The following is a 15,885-nucleotide window of genomic DNA, read 5'->3' on the forward strand; positions in this document are numbered from 1 at the left end:
GGTCCTAATGATGTAAAATTGATAAAATGGTGAGGCTGTAAATCACTTGGGTTTAAATCTGAACTGTGATAAGCGTGACCAGTGGGTAGCGGGCATGCTGCTTCTTTGAATTCCATTTGATAGCTGGACGCGTGATTAATGATCCAACATGACTGTGCAGAGTGTATGCGTGGATGTGCAGTGGGTGTCAGCGCACGCCTTCTCCTTCTCATCTGAACCACCTGACTGAAATCATCACATGTTTGCACACCATTGTTCTTCTTTTAGTTTGCCATTTTATTGCAGACTTCCTGTTCTCATTGTAGCAGTCACTGTGAAGACAGGAGAGAAGCAAAGCTTTACTTTTGCTTTGGGCTGCTATTTTCATTAGATTAAATATTTTGTTGAGCTTTTCAAAGGTGATCTTCAGAAAACCAACCTTTTTTTGTTTGTCTGCTAGATGGTAAGGAGGGTAAAAACAAAGAAACAACCACTTCTTCATCGTCATCTTCCTCATCCAAGTCTAAAGTGAAGAGCAGCAGCAGCATCGGAGGCATTGCCCTCTGTTGGCAGGGAGTGGTACAGCAGCAGGTAAGGAGACTCACTTCTACTGAAACAATGCTGTTCATGTAAAGCACACAAACCTTCTGTCCACCATCAGGTGAGGAGGTTTCTGGAGTCCAGCTGCAGCCTGGCAGACTTCGTTGAACGGTACCGGACCCTGTACCTGCGGCTGAAGAATGCCATGGAGGAGCTGTTTGGGCAGCAGACGGCCTTTGTCCTCGCACTTCGACACGGTTTCTCTTCAGCACTGCTGCAGCTCTCTATTCTCAGAGCCATGCATGTAAGTCCTTGTAAATCAGGTTGAGTCTAAACATCCCAGACTTGCAGGTGAAAGCAACTGACTTGAGGGAATCCTATAAAATAAATGAAATTCCTCTGCCTTCAGTTCAGAGCTGACCACAGATGCATTGTGCTTCCACCATGATCAGCTCTGCTTTTAAAGCCATTTTAGATAGGCATAAACCTATAAAATGTAATGCTACAGTAGGAGTGTTATCTGATTTGTAGCCTTATCTTAAATTTGGGATAACCTGACTCGTCCTCGGCTGCAGGTGAGCGAGCGTTTCGCTCAGTACATCGATCAGAAGATCCAAACCGGTGGAGCGGCCTCTGGCACTGCAGTGACTCTGGAGCAACTGCAGCAGTTTTTGGAGCCCATGCTCTTCCTGTCCGGCCTGGAGCTTGCCAGCACCTTCGAGCACTTTTACAGGTGTGAACATCACCCCACTCCAGTCAGAACCAAACATTGCGTGATGGATGGGAAACATAAGAGTTTTTCTGTTTCCTCAGGTACTACTTGGGCGACCGTCTGCTGGCTCAGGGCAATGTGTGGCTGGAGAGTGCTGTGATCGATCAGATTGGCAGCTGCTTCCCAAGTCGCTTTCCTCAGCAGATGTTGAAGAACCTGAGCGAGTCAGCCGAGCTCCAGCAGGAGTTCCACCTGTACCGCCTGCAGCAGCTGGACAGACGCCTGCAGGAGCACGACCAGGTCCAAATACAGTCGGGTTTACAGGCACCAGCAGAGAGCATGAAATGTGTTGTAGGAGCAGATTGAATTGAAGAAAATTACTCCTTTGCCGTAGATGATGGACGACGAGTGGCCAGAGTCAGACGAGGAGGCAGAACTCCAGGTTCTGGTTCTGTCCCCACGCTGCTGGACCGTCTCTTCATTCTGCTTTCTTGATGACCCTAGGAAATATTTTCCAGTTGAAGTCTGTTCCTACCTGAACCAGTTCACCCAGTTCTACACTCACAGTCAGTACATGATGCTTTACTGTATCTGATTTGTCTTTTAAGCCACTTTCACGTCAGTTTTGAACATTTGGTAGCGTGCTTATATTTTTCTGTCCTGCCAGTGAGTTAGAAGCAGACACTAAAGACTTTCCACATGTTGCCGGTGTTGCAGGTCAGTCCATGTATGGGCTGAGTCACTCCAAACCACGGCGGCTGCAATGGACGTGGCTCGGCCATGCTGTGCTTCAGTTTGGTTGTTGGACGCTGCATGTCTCTACCTTGCAGATGTTCATCCTACTGCAGTTTAACAGCCAGGAGGTAACATCAAAGCGTCTGGTTAAACGTAGATTTTGTCTTTTAACTTTATTACTGTATAAAGTTTCTACTCTTCATTTCACTGATTTATTTTAACATGAGACGTTTTACTAAATCCTAATCTGCTGTACCTGCTCAGGTCACCACTCAGTTTTATTTGAAGAATAAACCTGTGAAAAGTGTGATCTGACAGTTTTCTGTCTCTGTGCAGGAGGTTAGAGTGGACGCTCTGCTTCAGGCCACAGGTCTGTCTGCTGCCGTCCTGCTGCACGCTCTGACTCCGCTCATCAGGGAGGGAGGACTGCTGACCTGCAGCCGGCCCACTGATCCCAGCCAGGGTCAGACATGACACACAGGCTGACGGGACATGGACAGGATTGACTGCTTTAACCGGGCTGAGCCAACATGTCTTTGGTCTTTGCCTCAGGTGTCCTCCAGTTGAACCAGCAGACAGTGGCTCACAGTCTAAATGGTACTGTGACATCAGTCCAGCTGCTGCCAAGCCAGACGTACCTGAATGTGGACGAAGACGCAACTGGCACGCTGGAGAGGAAGAGGAATTACATTTACTGTGTAATCGTCCACATCATGAAGGAAGAGAAGGAGATGCACATTGACAATCTTGTTTTCAAGGTCTCACCTGAAAAAACTCCAGCCATCCATCACACCAACCTCAACCAGGAGTTGCTTACATTCTTACTTTGACTCAGTTTAAGCAATTAACTATGTTCTGGTCTCTCTTTCAGGTTCTGGACTCCTGTCAGAGACAGGAAGCGTCTCGGTCTCCAGGCACTGGCCGAGTCAGCTGCAGCACAAGTGATGTGCTCTCTTGCATCATGCACGTCGTAAACAAAGGCTGCATTCGCCGCAACGACGACAACCCACACATTGTGGAGTTTCTCCCCGAGGACCCATCCACGCCGCAGAAAGGCCAGGCCCAGTTCTCCTTCAGTCGCACTGAGATCAGGAAGGACGCTGCCGCCACCGACAGCAGGTGTGACCTCTGGTTTGTTCAAAAAACAGCAACTTCATCCTGATGAGGGGACGACTGCCTCCCTAGAAGTTGTACAGGTCACAGCATCCTCTGTAATTCAGTTACCAAATAAAAATAATAAAATTATATAATAAAATAAAAAAGTTATTTCTTTTACTGGTCAGACTCAAAATATTATAAAAAACTGTCTTTACAAACAGAAGATCAAGACGGATTATGCTGAAATTTTATTTAAATTTGTAGTAGTATAAAACCAAATTTCCTTTTGGTGCCACATAAGTTGAGGCCCTAAAGTTTTCTTCATTTGAAATATAAAAAGTAAAAAACCAACACCTTCGTCAAACGTTGTTTAGCTAAACTGAAGAAAAAAAATGCATGAAATCAGTGTTTATTGCTCTGATTACGGTTTCAAGTAAAGCTGCACTCACACCTCAAATACATTCGCAATTTGAAGTTGCCACAGTTTGTGAGGCGAATCCATGTTGGTCCTCTCCTATGTCCTGCAGTCTGGGTCCTCCACTGCAGCGGTTGGAGGATGGGGTCCTGGATGGGGTTTTGTTATCAATGGGTCGGACAATGACGCAGGAGGAAGTTCGCCAGCTGATGAAAAGGACAGTCCAACAGGCGAGTTTAGTTTAGTAATGCTAAATCCAGGAGCCGGCGACTTATGCTGGTTGGTGAGTCTTAGCCTCTGTTGGAATAATTACACAGACGTTCAATAACCTTTGTTCTCACAGGTTTCAGGGACACTTAGCCTGGACCCTGATCGAGCTGAGCACTTGCTGATTCACTGCAAGTGGAACGTGGACCTGCTGGTGCAGCGGTACACAGATGACCCAGACACCCTTATCATGGCCGCTGGACTAAAGTGCCAAAACCCTCAACCTCCACCGAGCCCAGCCTCGACCTGCCCTGTGTGCCTGGGTCCCCAGACTCCCTTCCTAGAACCAGTCCCCCTGCTGAGCTGCATGCACTACTGCTGCAGGGTCAGTTGGTCGCTGCAACCTGGACATCATTGCAGTGCGAGTGTACACTGGTGGTTTATTGTATTGTGTCTTTGTGTCTTGCAGTCTTGTTGGCAGGAGTACCTGACGGCCCGGATTGAGCAGAACCTGGTCATGAACTGTAACTGTCCAATCACATACTGTCTGGCTCAGCCCACCTCGGCTTTCTTCCTCAACATTCTTACAGACAAGGACACCATCGCAAAGGTAACAAACATCCTCCTCCGCTGCCCCACAGATTGTCACTGTCTGTGATTGTAACACGCTCGTCCTCCTCAGTATGAGAACGCCTCGCTCCGAGGTTACGTGGAGTGCTGTTCCAACCTGACGTGGTGCACCAACCCTCAGGGCTGTGATCAGATCCTGTGTAAGGAGAACATGGGCAGCATGGGAACCTGCTCAAAGTGCTGCTGGTCCTCCTGCTTCAACTGCAACTTCCCAGAGGTCAGAGCACAAGATAAGACTGTTCTGTGCGTTCTTTTTTGGACTGAACTTCAGCTCCCCATAACTGGATTATTATTGTTCCTAACCTCGGACCAAGGGCAGTCTTTAAAGGCTCCTGCAAATGCAAAATCCACTTTTTGTCCATTCTGGTACATTTCTATGACTCTTTGGTTCATGTTAGAAGTGCACTTGCTCCTTGTGTTAAAATTTTGCTTTTTTTAACCAATCTCCTCTAAGCACGATTTGTTTCTCAACCACTCACAGAACCACCTGCAGTCCTGCCCAGACAAACAGAATACTAAAAAGCAGTGAATGTCACATGTGACGGACTCTTAAAACAGCTTTTTCCACCAGGGGGCTGGAATTACACACTTTGAGACAGATGATCTACAGGGATTTGTAGAACGATAGCTTACATAGACCTTATTGAGACATCAAGGTCCAATTCTTTAGTATGAACAAAAGCATGTGCAGGAACCTTTAAGGCCTGTTTTCTGTTGCACAGCCTGAGGTGTGATGCTGACTCTGTTCCCCCCCAGGCTCACTACCCTGCCAGCTGCAGCCATATGTCTCAGTGGATGGATGATGGAGGATATTATGAAGGGATGAGCATGGAAGCTCAGAGCAAACACCTTGCCAAGCTGATCTCCAAACGCTGCCCAAGCTGCCAGGCTCAGATCGAGAAGAACGAGGGCTGTCTGCAGTACGTATGCCAGCTACAGACTGATAAGGGTGGTTGTGGTGATGATAATAGCTTTATTTATCTCTCCCCAGTATGACTTGTGCCAAGTGTAACCACGGTTTCTGCTGGCGGTGTCTGAAACCCTGGAAACCAACACACAAAGACTACTACAACTGCTCTGCTATGGTGGGTTCCTGCTGATTGCAACAACTTAATGCGCTGAAATCTGAATTTAAAAAGAGTTGTAAACTGTTAAGCTGTGCAGTAGCCTGTAGAGTTGTCACGTGACCACAGACTGTGTCTCTCTCTCCTGCTAGTCCTGTAAATCAGGACTGAGCTGAATCGCAGTAATTGGTAACCATAATTGGTTTGTTTTCTTGCAGGTGAGTAAAGCAGCACGTCAGGAAAAGAAGTTCCAGGATTATAACGAGCGATGCACCTTCCACCATCAGGCCAAGGTACATTGCTGGGCGGGCAGATCAGGGCTTGGGTGGGCCAGGGCTTCCGTTCTTTGATTGTGCTACTTTGGTCTGTTTTATTCTTGACTCTGTTGCAGGAGTTTGCGATCAATCTAGAAAACAAAGTATCCTCTATTAATGAAGCTCTGCAGATGAAGTCCCTGACCTTCGTCATCGATGCCTGTAAAATCCTTGCTCAGGCTCGAAAGGTGAATCCACCAGCCCTGGTGTGGTCCTCATGGAAAATTTGTGGTAAAATGTGCTCACGGCCCTTTGTCCTCCTGTCTGCAGGTGCTGGCCTACTCCTGTGTGTATAGCTACTACAACCAGGAGACAGAGAAGATGAACGTGATGGAGCAGCAGACGGAGGCTCTGGACCTGCACACCAATGCCCTGCAGATCCTGCTGGGTGAGACGCTGTGTTTCAGCCTTATTTTCAACCATGTTTGTGTTTAAACTGGTCTGACTGGAGTTTACTGGTGTTCCCAGAGGAGACTCTGCTGCAGTGCACTGACCTTGCCTCGTGTGTCCGGCTGCTGAAACCAGAGCACCTGAATACTGGACTGGAGCTGATCCGACGTATCCAGGAGCGGCTCCTGGCCATCCTGCAGCATTCCACCCAGGTAACCAGTTCAAGCAACTTGGCTATGTTAGAACCAGCCTGAAATCATTTCACGTGTAGTCATATAGCAGCCATTGTGCTGTGTTTATACACTCCAGGACTTCAGGGTAGGCTATCAGTCCAAGAGCAACCAGGAGCCAGAATCTACTCAGGCTTCCAACCTGTCCAACCACACTGAAGCCAACAAAGTGTGAGTATGGAAGAAGATCATCCAGGTCAATAAAATCAATGATATCCATACTGTAGTGTTTACTGGAGGCAGGGCAGTCGACCACAGCTTGTAGGACTGAGGGTTTGAATCCCAGCTCTGTCAGGTGGCAGTAGGAACTAAAGAAGAAAAATTGGAGAAGCTGAAAAACGATGTTTGAAATGGGGGAACCAAAGGAGAAGGTGAAGGCAGAGTCTCCAGGTTTCCGGTAGGAGAGGCTTTCCTCTAACCGCAAGGTGGGCGGTTCGAACCCTGCCATGGTCGATATGTCAGTGTTCTTGGGCAAGACACTGAACCCCAAGTTGCGCCTGGTGTTTCAAGCAAGTGCTTGATTGCACACCCTGATTGCACATTGCATCAGTGTGTGAATGTGAGAGTACATGGGTGAATGCGAACCTAGTGTAAAGCGCTTTGGATCCTGGAAAGGGTGTGTAAATGCGGCCTCGGTTTTCTCTTTGCAGAACAGCCACCGTTCAAGATCCTATAATTTTATATATATATATAATTTTCTTCTTTGCGCAGATCAAAGTCGGACCGAACATCAGACTCTGGAGACTCGGACAACAATAACCACACGGGAGAGGAAGGTGGTGAAGAGGTTGAAGATGAGGATGATGAATATGATGAAGAGTATGTTCCTGAGTGGCACGAGGACTATGACGAAGACGACATTGATGAGGATGACTTTTTCTCTGACGATGATGAGTCTGAGAACCTGGAGAGGGACTTCAGTCCTTTTGACTGAAGCAGAAAACGAAGCCGACGAGTCAGGATGGAGCCTCAACAACGCTAGGAGACGATGAGGTCCTCCAGCAGCCTCTTCCCTGCTCTCCTTCCTGTTTCACCTTCTGTGTCAATCATCCAAAAATGCTTTAAAGTAAATGTTTAGTTGCCTACTTTATGTCAAAGTGGCTTTTCAAACAAGGTTTAAGTTGTAGCTTAGAACAGATTGAAAGATTCACCACTCTGATCCAACAAGTCTAACTCTGTTTCTGAAGGAAATGTTTGTTGCTTCTGCTGCTTTTTGGATGTTTTTGCCAAGATGTGTAAAAATAAAAAATGGATTTATAATTTAGACGGTTGGTCCATCTGAGTCGGCCCTGCATCACACTTTCTGCCTGGATTTCTTCTTAGGGTGAAGGTTGCCTCTTGAGAAAAACCTGTCTTCAGCTGTATCACTGCAATAACTGACTGATTACCTGCCCACCGCTGTGTCATTCGTTCAGCAAAAACTGTTTCCTGTCTATGTAACAGACACGGGGACATGAGTTTTGGTTCAGCAGGAGTCTAGGGATATCTGATGTTCCAGCTCCATGACTTGTAATTTTGAGAGATCCTATATTCATATTGTTGATGTTCTTTAATGTTCTTTTCTTTGTTGGAGTTGTGCGACTTCGACCAGCAAACTAAATAAAAGCTTATTCTGCTACACTGAAGGCTTGTTTACTAAAGACAGGAATGCTCAGTAATGGTTGCAGTGAATCATCAATTACCAAGAAAATGTATGAAAACCTAAATGACCTGGTTTTTGGCATCAGTTTAAAATAAGATAGATGAACTTTACTGATCCCACAGTGGGGAAATTCAATCACTGGAACAGCCAGAAGAGAGCAAAGAATTATGCAGGATTGCAAGTAAAAGCATAAAAGTAATTGTAGTAATAGTAATAATCGCATACGAGCCCGGGGTTGCGGCTCGGATGCGAGCGCCTGGTGGCCGGGCCCAGCCCGAAAGAGCGACGTGGGGCCGTCCTCAAGTGGACCCACCATCCGCAGGAGGAACCGTAGGGGGCCGGTGCAGAGTGGATTGGGCAGCAGTCGAAGGCGTGAGCCTAGGCGACCCAATCCCTGGATAACCAATCTAGCTATTGGGACATGGAATGTCACGTCACTGGGGGGAAAGGAGCCTGAGCTTGTGCAGGAGGTCGAGCGGTACCGGCTAGAAATAGTCGGGCTCACCTCCACACACAGCCTGGGCTCTGGAACCCAACTCCTTGAGAGGGGCTGGACCCTTTTCTACTCTGGAGTTGCCTGCGGTGAGAGGCGGCGGCCTGGTGTGGGCTTGCTCATAGCTCCCCAGCTTAGTCGCCATGTGTTGAAGTTTTCCCTGGTGGACGAGAGGGTCGCTTCCCTGCGCCTTCGGGTGGGGGATAGGTCACTCACCGTCATTTGTGCTTACGGGCCAAATGGCAGTGTGGAGTACCCGGCCTTCTTGGGGTCCCTGGAGGGAGTGTTGGAAAGCGCTTCAACTGGGGACCCCATCGTTCTTCTGGGAGATTTCAATGCCCACGTAGGTAACGACAGTGGGCATTGTGATTGGGAGGAACGGCCTCCCTGATCTGAACCCGAATGGTGTTATGTTATTGGACTTCTGTGCTAGGCACAGTTTGGCCATAACAAACACCATTTTCGAACATAAGGGTGTCCATCGGTGCACATGGCACCAGGACACCCTGGGCCGGAGGTCGATGATAGACTTTGTAGTCGTTTCACCTGACCTTCAACCGGGGTGGTTGTCCCTCAGGTTTTCGGCCTGGTCGTGGAACGCTGGACCAGCTTGATACCCTCAGCAGGGTGCTTGAGGGTTTGTGGGAGTTTGCCCAACCAGTCTACGTGTGCTTTGTGGATCTGGAGAAGGCATTCGACCGTGTCCCTCGTGACATCCTGTGGGTGGTGCTCCGGGAGTATGGAGTCCAGGGCCCTTTGCTAAGGGCTGTTCGGTCTCTGTACAACCGGAGCAGGAGCTTGGTTCGCATTGCCAGCAATAATTCAGACCTGTTCCCGGTGCATGTTGGACTTCGGCAGGGCTGCCCTTTGTCACCGGTTCTGTTCATTATTTTTATGGACAGAATTTCTAGGCGCAGCCAGGGGCCGGAGGGGGTCTGGTTTGGGGACCACAGGATAGCATCTCTGCTTTTTGCAGATGATGTTGTCCTGTTGGCTTCATCAGGCCAGGACCTCCAGCGTGCGCTGGTGCGGTTTGCAGCTGAGTGTGAAGTGGCTGGGATGAGAATCAGTTCCTCCAAATCTGAGGCCATGGTTCTCGACCCGAAAAAGGTGGTTTGCTCTCTCCAGGTTGGAGGAGAGTTCCTGCCCCAAGTGGAGGAGTTTAAGTATCTTGGGGTCTTGTTCACGAGTGAGGGAAGGAAGGAGCGTGAGTTTGACAGACGGATCGGTGCGGTGGCTGCAGTAATGCGGTCGGTGTATCGGTCCATCGTGGTGAAGAGGGAGCTGAGCCGAAAGGCAAAGCTCTCAATTTACCAGTCAATCTACGTTCCTACCCTCACCTATGGTCATGAGCTTTGGGTCATGACCGAAAGGGCAAGGTCACAGATACAAGCGGCTGAAATGAGCTTCCTCCACAGGGTGGCTGGGCGCTCCCTTAGAGATAAGGTGAGGAGCTCTGTCACCCGGGAGGAGCTCGGAGTAGAGTCGCTGCTCCTCCACATCGAGAGGAGCCAATTGAGGTGGCTCGGGCATCTGGTTCGGATGCCTCCTGGACGCCTCCCTGGGGAGGTGTTCCCGGCATGTCCCACCGGTAGGAGGCCCCGAGGAAGACCCAGGACTCGCTGGAGAGACTACGTCTCTCGGCTGGCCTGGGAATGTCTTGGGGTCCCACCGGAAGAGCTGGAGGAAGTGTCCGGGGAGAGGGAAGTCTGGAACTCTCTGCTCAGACTGCTGCCCCCGCGACCCGGCCCGGATAAGCGGATTAACAACTCAAATAGCGTCCAGGATAAAGTGACCAATAACAGTGCAGATTTGAGCCTGTCAGACCGTACGTTGGGGATGAAGGACCTGTGTTAGCGCTCCTTTCTACACTGAGTGGATCAGTCTGCCACTGAAGGAGCTGCTCAGAGCTCTCACAGTCTGATGCAGTGGATGAAAGGAATGGTCCATGATGGATGTGAGCTTGGCCAACGTCCTCCTCCACAGAGTCCAGTGGACATTTCAGGACAGAGCTGGCCTTCCTCACCAGCTTCTTCAGTCTTTTCCTGTCCCGGAGTCGTCTGAGAACCTCAGGATGTGACAGCTGTTGGTGTTGTATGTGAAGTCGAGGTGTAGAAGGTGAAGAGGAATGGTGAGAGCAACCTGTGATCAGTTGGTGAGGTCGTCGGTCGTCCATGCAGTCAGCTGTTTATCCGCTCCTGCCTCCTCCAGCTTCTCAGAAGCACCAGCCTTATGCTCCTGGAGGTGTCACCCACCTTCAGTGCACTTTAGTTCCACACACTCACGTCCAAGCTAGGTTGCAGGGTTGGGGGAGTTGGGCGGGGCTCGAGAGGAGCTGCTGTCCCTGCCTGGGGCCACATGGACGGCAGGCCTACCCTCCCCACGAATGAGATCAAGTGAATGGTGTGGGTGCGAGAATGTATCTGAGAGTGCATTGGTTCACGTATGATTGACTAGTTTGTGAGAGAGTTTATGGTGTGTGTGTGTTGATGTACGTGTGGGTGTGTGTGTGCGTCTGTGTTTGTGTGAGTTTGTATGCGTGTGGTGCGGTTGGAGTGTGGGGGGTCCGGTTTTCCGTCCGGGGTACGATGATCGTCTGCCTGGGTGAGCTCTTTTCTGCTGACCCCCACCAATTGCTGTCCACGTGCTGCAGGCCGCTGTGGTGCCAGGGGATGAGGTCGGGCCGATGGGGTAGGCCCCGCTCCGCTCGTGTGGGGGTGGTGGACTGGGGGCGGGCCCGGGGGTCCTCGGGCTCCACTCTTTCAGGCCGACCCTCCCACCGGGGGGAGTGTTTGCCCCTGGTTCTCATGGGGCGGACAGCGTTGACCCCCGGTGGCCCACTCTGACCTCGGGTGCTGTCTCTGTGGCTGCTGCAGCTCTGCCTGGGGGGCTCTGTGTGGGCGGCTTGGGTTGCAACACCTGCCCTCCTGGAACTGAAGGTGTGTGGGCTCCCTGGCTGCTGGGATTCCTTCCTCTGCTTGTTGGATGGGCGTAGTGGCCGAGCCCCTCACATCACCCTGGCTTCCACAAGTAGCATTGTTCATGCACCAACATCTGCCTCACCCTTTGGGTGAAAAATGTTAAGTTTCAGCTTTACTAACCTTGTAGTAGGACACTCAACACCTGAGCTGATAAACAGGCTTTCCAAACCCAACTGTAAGTATTACTGATACTTATCACTACCAATATCAATAATGTGTGAATATTGAAATTGTGGTGTTGTATGTTATGACTTTTATTAAGTAGTATGGGATATGTATAACAATGCATATGTGTATGTATATTGTATGTATATGTTTGTATGAGTATGTGCACATACCTTAACACCATTATTGGTATTAGTATTAATCTCCAAGGTAAGAGAACAAATAAAAAAAGCACAGGGCTTATAATGTTAAAGGCGCTGGAGAAGTCAAAGAACATTATCCTCACAGCGGTTCCAACAGCCTCCAGGTGAGTCAGCCCCGGTGCAGCAGGTAGATGACAGCGTCATCCACCCCGATGTTCGGCCTGTAGGCAAACTGCAGCGGGTCCATCACTGTCTCCACCACAGAGCGGAGGTGCCTGAGGACGAGCCTCTCCATGGTCTACATCAGGTGGGAGGTCTAAGCTACTGGTCTGTAGCGTGCGTCGTCTTAGGGACTGGAACCACACAGGAGGTGTTCCACAGCTCAGGGACGTCTCCAGACTGAGGCTCAGGTTGAAGATGTAAGTGACCACCTCACAGAGCTGGACGGTCCCTGAGCAGTCTGGGGCTGATGCCTGCAGCTTTCCTCGTCTTAAGCCGGTTTAGGTGTTTCCTCACCTGGTCTGAATTTAGGGAGAGGGGGGAGGACGTGGGGGGCAGAGGTGTGCTGCTTATGAAGGGGGTTGTGTGGAGAAAGATGAAGACATGAGGGTGGGTGCCACTGCTGGACTGGAGATGCGTGAGGTGGAGGGGGAGGCCTGGAGTCAAGTCTGTTAAAGAACAGATTCAGCTCATTGGTCAGGTCCAGGTCACCAGCTGATCCTGAGCCTCTGTTCTCTCCGTGGCCAGAGATGGTCTTCAAGCCCATCCACACGTGTTCTGCGCTAGGCTCTCCTCTGGCTTCTCCCTGTAGCTGTTTTTGGCCTTGTGTTTGAGTTCATGTTGAACTCTCCTGCTCCTCCCTGCCCCCTGAGATAAAAGCCTACTTCTTCTTGTTCAGTAGGGCTTTAAGTTTAGGGGTCACCCAGGGGTCACCCCAACTGTGTTCTCCACGTAGAAATGTATGTAGTCTGTGATATCCTCACCATGAGTGTCTCCCAGTCAAGTGTATTTGAAGTGCTCATTTAAGATGAGACAAATGGAAAATAAAACATAGCATTATTAAGGCAGTGTTGCCTCAGCTAGTAGGACATAGGATACAAACACAGGGTTCATATGTTTTTACAATTTACACAAAGGTCCTGCTCAATGATTCCCAGTCTGTCTTCATTCGCTTCTCATTGCTGTAGTTGCAGTTCCATCGTCTGCCCGTCGGCGGCGCCAGAGACGAAGCTGGTCGGTCGTCGTCAAATTCAGAAGAAGAGCAGCAAAGTCGATCGACCGATGTCCGGTTTCAACCCGTCAACCTGAAACTTACTTTAATTTGAAATTATTGTGAAAACATATCATGGGCTCGTGACTATTTGTGCAATTAGAAACGCATTTCCGAGTTACCGCGGAGCGGAGCGTTTTCCTGAAACGTCTCCCAGCGTGGCAGTAGCTAACCGTGTAGCTAACAGTGTAGCTAACAGTGTAGCTAACCGTGTAGCTCTTAGCTCCCAGCCTGCGTGGTAACTCAGCTGCTGGTCTCTGGGCTTGCACCTCTGGATCCTGGCGATAGAATGGGGCGAGGAGGAGGTCCGACGAGGGGCCGACCCCTTACGGGACCACCAGCTGATAACGGGCTCCCATACGACATGGGTCCACCGGGCTGGGGTCCACCTCTGCCAGGCGGCTGGGGCCGTCCACCTCCTGGCGGTTGGCCTCCACTTCCGAATGAATGGGGTCCTCCATCTTATTGGGGAGCAAGAGGACCACCGCCGCCAGGTTGGGGGCCTCATCCTGACGATTGGCTGCCTCCTCCAGAAGACTGGGGTCTGCGCCCTGATGAGTGGAGACCTCCACACCCGGAGTGGAGGCCCCCGCAACCCGAAGATTGGCCACCTGTCCACCCCGACTACTGGAGACGCCCACACCCAAATGATTGGGGCCCTGACAGGCCTTTTCCGCCTTCTGGTTGGGGACATTCAGGCTGGGGTCCTGAAGGGCCACCTGAGCCATGGGGACCAGAGCCTGGCCCACCCAGACCTGTGCCATCAGTTGCCCCACCAGGCATGCCTCCGCCTGTGGGGGTTCCTCCTCCGGACCCTGCAGCCTTCGGACCAGTGGCCGTACCTCCTATACCCCCGTCAGGCGTCGTCCCTCCGTTCGGGTTCCCGGCCTTCCCTCCTCCCACTTGGACAGGAGAGGTGAGACAACCCTTGTAATCGAGTAAGGAATTAATTTATGTAGAGTTGATCCAGAACTGGATTGTAATTTGACTCCGTGACATTTGATCTGCTTGTTTCTAGGCTGTTGTAGAGGAGCGGATGCCAATCCCACCCCCAGACCAGCCTGAATGGGTAAGTAGCTGAGCAGCAACAAGTTGGTCCGATGGTTCCCAACAGTTGTCCCTCACCCCTTTTGTCTGTATTACTGTCATCTGCTCTGGTTGCTGGTGTCTACTGAGAAGCCTGAGCTCTTGCATTAAATATGGATTTAAAACTACGTGCAAATCTCTTTTTTGTCCTGTTTTAACTTTCCAGATTAAAGCATTGATTTCAGCTCCGTCCACGGAATCTACTTTAGGTGAGACTAAGAAATCCCTCGAAGAGGTGGATGCTACCAAAGCAGTGGCTTCTGATCCTGTTGCTGTCGTGAAACCAAAGCCCAAGCCTGAGCCCAGCAAGATTTCCAGAGCTCTCGGCTTGCTGGGAAAACGCGCATTTGATAAGTAAGTGTTTGTAGACAGGTTGCAAAGCTCAGCAGCAGGAGCAGCTTGTAGTCCTCCTTAACAACGCTCACCTTAATGAGTCAGTCAGATCTTATTTATGGACTACCTGGTGTTAGTTGTTGGCAACAGATCGTTTGTGTCCTCAGGCCTCCCCCAGGCAGGTCTACAGGGATCATCTCATTTATTGGGGTAAGAAACCATCATCTGAGGCCCAGAGATTCTGTTGTCAATTCTCTCGTTATTTTAAATATCTCTTCCAGACCTGATTTACTGCTCTGTTCTAGTCAGTACCTTTTATTATGTGGCTGCCGGTACAATTAGCAACCTTTTCCTTGGTAACTTGTAGCAGAGAAATGTAGAAAACGTAGATTTAGTCCCAGGTTTGTGTGTGATCCTTAGCCAACGTTTGGCTACATCGAGAGAGAAGATCTGGAGAAGTTCACCTTTAGTTTTGATGCCTTCTTTGGAAACCCCAAAGCAATGACCCCTGGGGTCAGAGTCCACTTCACCGCCTGCAAAGAGAAGGTGAGCTACCGTCTTTGTTAAATTAACACAAGGTTTTTATTAAAGCCTTTTTTATACTTGTATATGTTCAATCAGCTCAGATGTATTAACTAGCTAGTGAGTAGCTGGTAATTAGCTTAAAGAGGCAACAGAGGTGCAGGCAGTGGCTGAGAGTACAGCAGCAGGGAGACAAGTGCTCAACATGGAACAGACTGGGTTTTACAGCATCTCATAGCTCTGTATCACACACAAGTACCACTGTTGTTGTTGTTGTTGTTGTTGTTGTTGTTGTTGTTGTTATTATTATAGGATGTTCAGGCTGTTCATGTTATAAATTTGAATGCTTTCAAGCAGAACAGTCAAATTGCTACAGATGTGAAAGTGGCTGCAGGTGGAACAGAGAATGTGGACACTGACATATATGAAGCCGAGGTCAGTCAGCCGCTCATGGAGCCCCAGGTCAGTTCATGCTTTGTCTTTAACACCTTGCTTCTCATTGCCCGTCGTTGACCTTCTTGCTCACTTTGCAGCTGGGTGAGCGTCAGTACCCAGGTCAGGTCCACGTTACCATTGGGCCGCTGAGAACCAACTTGATATTTGAGAGGAAGGACAGCACAGTGACACTGCTCAAGAATGACCAGGTGCTTGTCAACCTGCTCACCGACATCGTGAGTGACAAGAGGAGAGCCACCAACATCAAACCCAAAATCCCTTCAACCTTCAGCCACACCAACGAGCTGAGAGAGAAGGCGAGTATTCAGCAAAGATTTTGCTAAAATGTAGTGTTTCAAGAAGAAAACGCACACAAGCACATTGTTATTGATATAGAGCTGATGAGATATTTGGTTATTAGAACCAATTGATGCCTAATTACTCTCACACTCTTATTCTTGGTGTAATTCTAAAAACTCTTTACATGTAGAAGCTGATCAT

General features: G+C 49.6%; 2 protein-coding genes across 5 annotated transcripts in view; both read left to right on the forward strand.

Moving 5' to 3' along the window:
• The window catches only part of LOC114842135 (cullin-9), a 28,538-nt gene extending 20,604 nt beyond the window's left edge, over positions 1-7,934 (forward strand). For all 3 annotated transcript variants that reach the window (XM_029127682.3, XM_055502466.1, XM_055502467.1), the window contains exons 24-44: positions 440-570; positions 641-823; positions 1,095-1,252; positions 1,333-1,531; positions 1,626-1,797; positions 1,949-2,094; positions 2,303-2,429; positions 2,519-2,724; positions 2,838-3,085; positions 3,592-3,709; positions 3,823-4,071; positions 4,156-4,296; positions 4,369-4,533; positions 5,073-5,236; positions 5,308-5,401; positions 5,599-5,673; positions 5,772-5,882; positions 5,965-6,082; positions 6,163-6,296; positions 6,394-6,485; positions 7,026-7,934. In XM_029127682.3, the coding sequence (XP_028983515.1) occupies positions 440-570; positions 641-823; positions 1,095-1,252; positions 1,333-1,531; positions 1,626-1,797; positions 1,949-2,094; positions 2,303-2,429; positions 2,519-2,724; positions 2,838-3,085; positions 3,592-3,709; positions 3,823-4,071; positions 4,156-4,296; positions 4,369-4,533; positions 5,073-5,236; positions 5,308-5,401; positions 5,599-5,673; positions 5,772-5,882; positions 5,965-6,082; positions 6,163-6,296; positions 6,394-6,485; positions 7,026-7,248 (3,254 nt within the window). In that variant the 3' untranslated portion in view covers positions 7,249-7,934. The remainder of the gene's footprint in view (positions 1-439; positions 571-640; positions 824-1,094; positions 1,253-1,332; positions 1,532-1,625; positions 1,798-1,948; positions 2,095-2,302; positions 2,430-2,518; positions 2,725-2,837; positions 3,086-3,591; positions 3,710-3,822; positions 4,072-4,155; positions 4,297-4,368; positions 4,534-5,072; positions 5,237-5,307; positions 5,402-5,598; positions 5,674-5,771; positions 5,883-5,964; positions 6,083-6,162; positions 6,297-6,393; positions 6,486-7,025) is intronic.
• Positions 7,935-12,966: 5,032 nt separating this feature from the next.
• On the forward strand, positions 12,967-15,743 carry LOC129603020 (zyxin-like). Of its 2 annotated transcripts, none has more exons than XM_055502470.1 (7): positions 12,967-13,924; positions 14,027-14,077; positions 14,261-14,448; positions 14,595-14,637; positions 14,848-14,973; positions 15,304-15,411; positions 15,483-15,743. In XM_055502470.1, the coding sequence occupies exons 1-7, from the start codon at positions 13,298-13,300 to the stop codon at positions 15,726-15,728; spliced, it is 1,389 nt and encodes a 462-aa protein (XP_055358445.1). In that variant the 5' UTR covers positions 12,967-13,297; the 3' UTR covers positions 15,729-15,743. The 2 variants fall into 2 exon arrangements, with proteins under 2 accessions (XP_055358445.1, XP_055358446.1); XM_055502471.1 differs by having other exon boundaries at positions 12,968-13,924; positions 15,307-15,411.
• The last annotated feature ends 142 nt before the right edge of the window (positions 15,744-15,885 follow it).

Source organism: Betta splendens, chromosome 15 (genome assembly GCF_900634795.4).
Source record: "Betta splendens chromosome 15, fBetSpl5.4, whole genome shotgun sequence".
Taxonomy (NCBI): domain Eukaryota; kingdom Metazoa; phylum Chordata; class Actinopteri; order Anabantiformes; family Osphronemidae; genus Betta; species Betta splendens.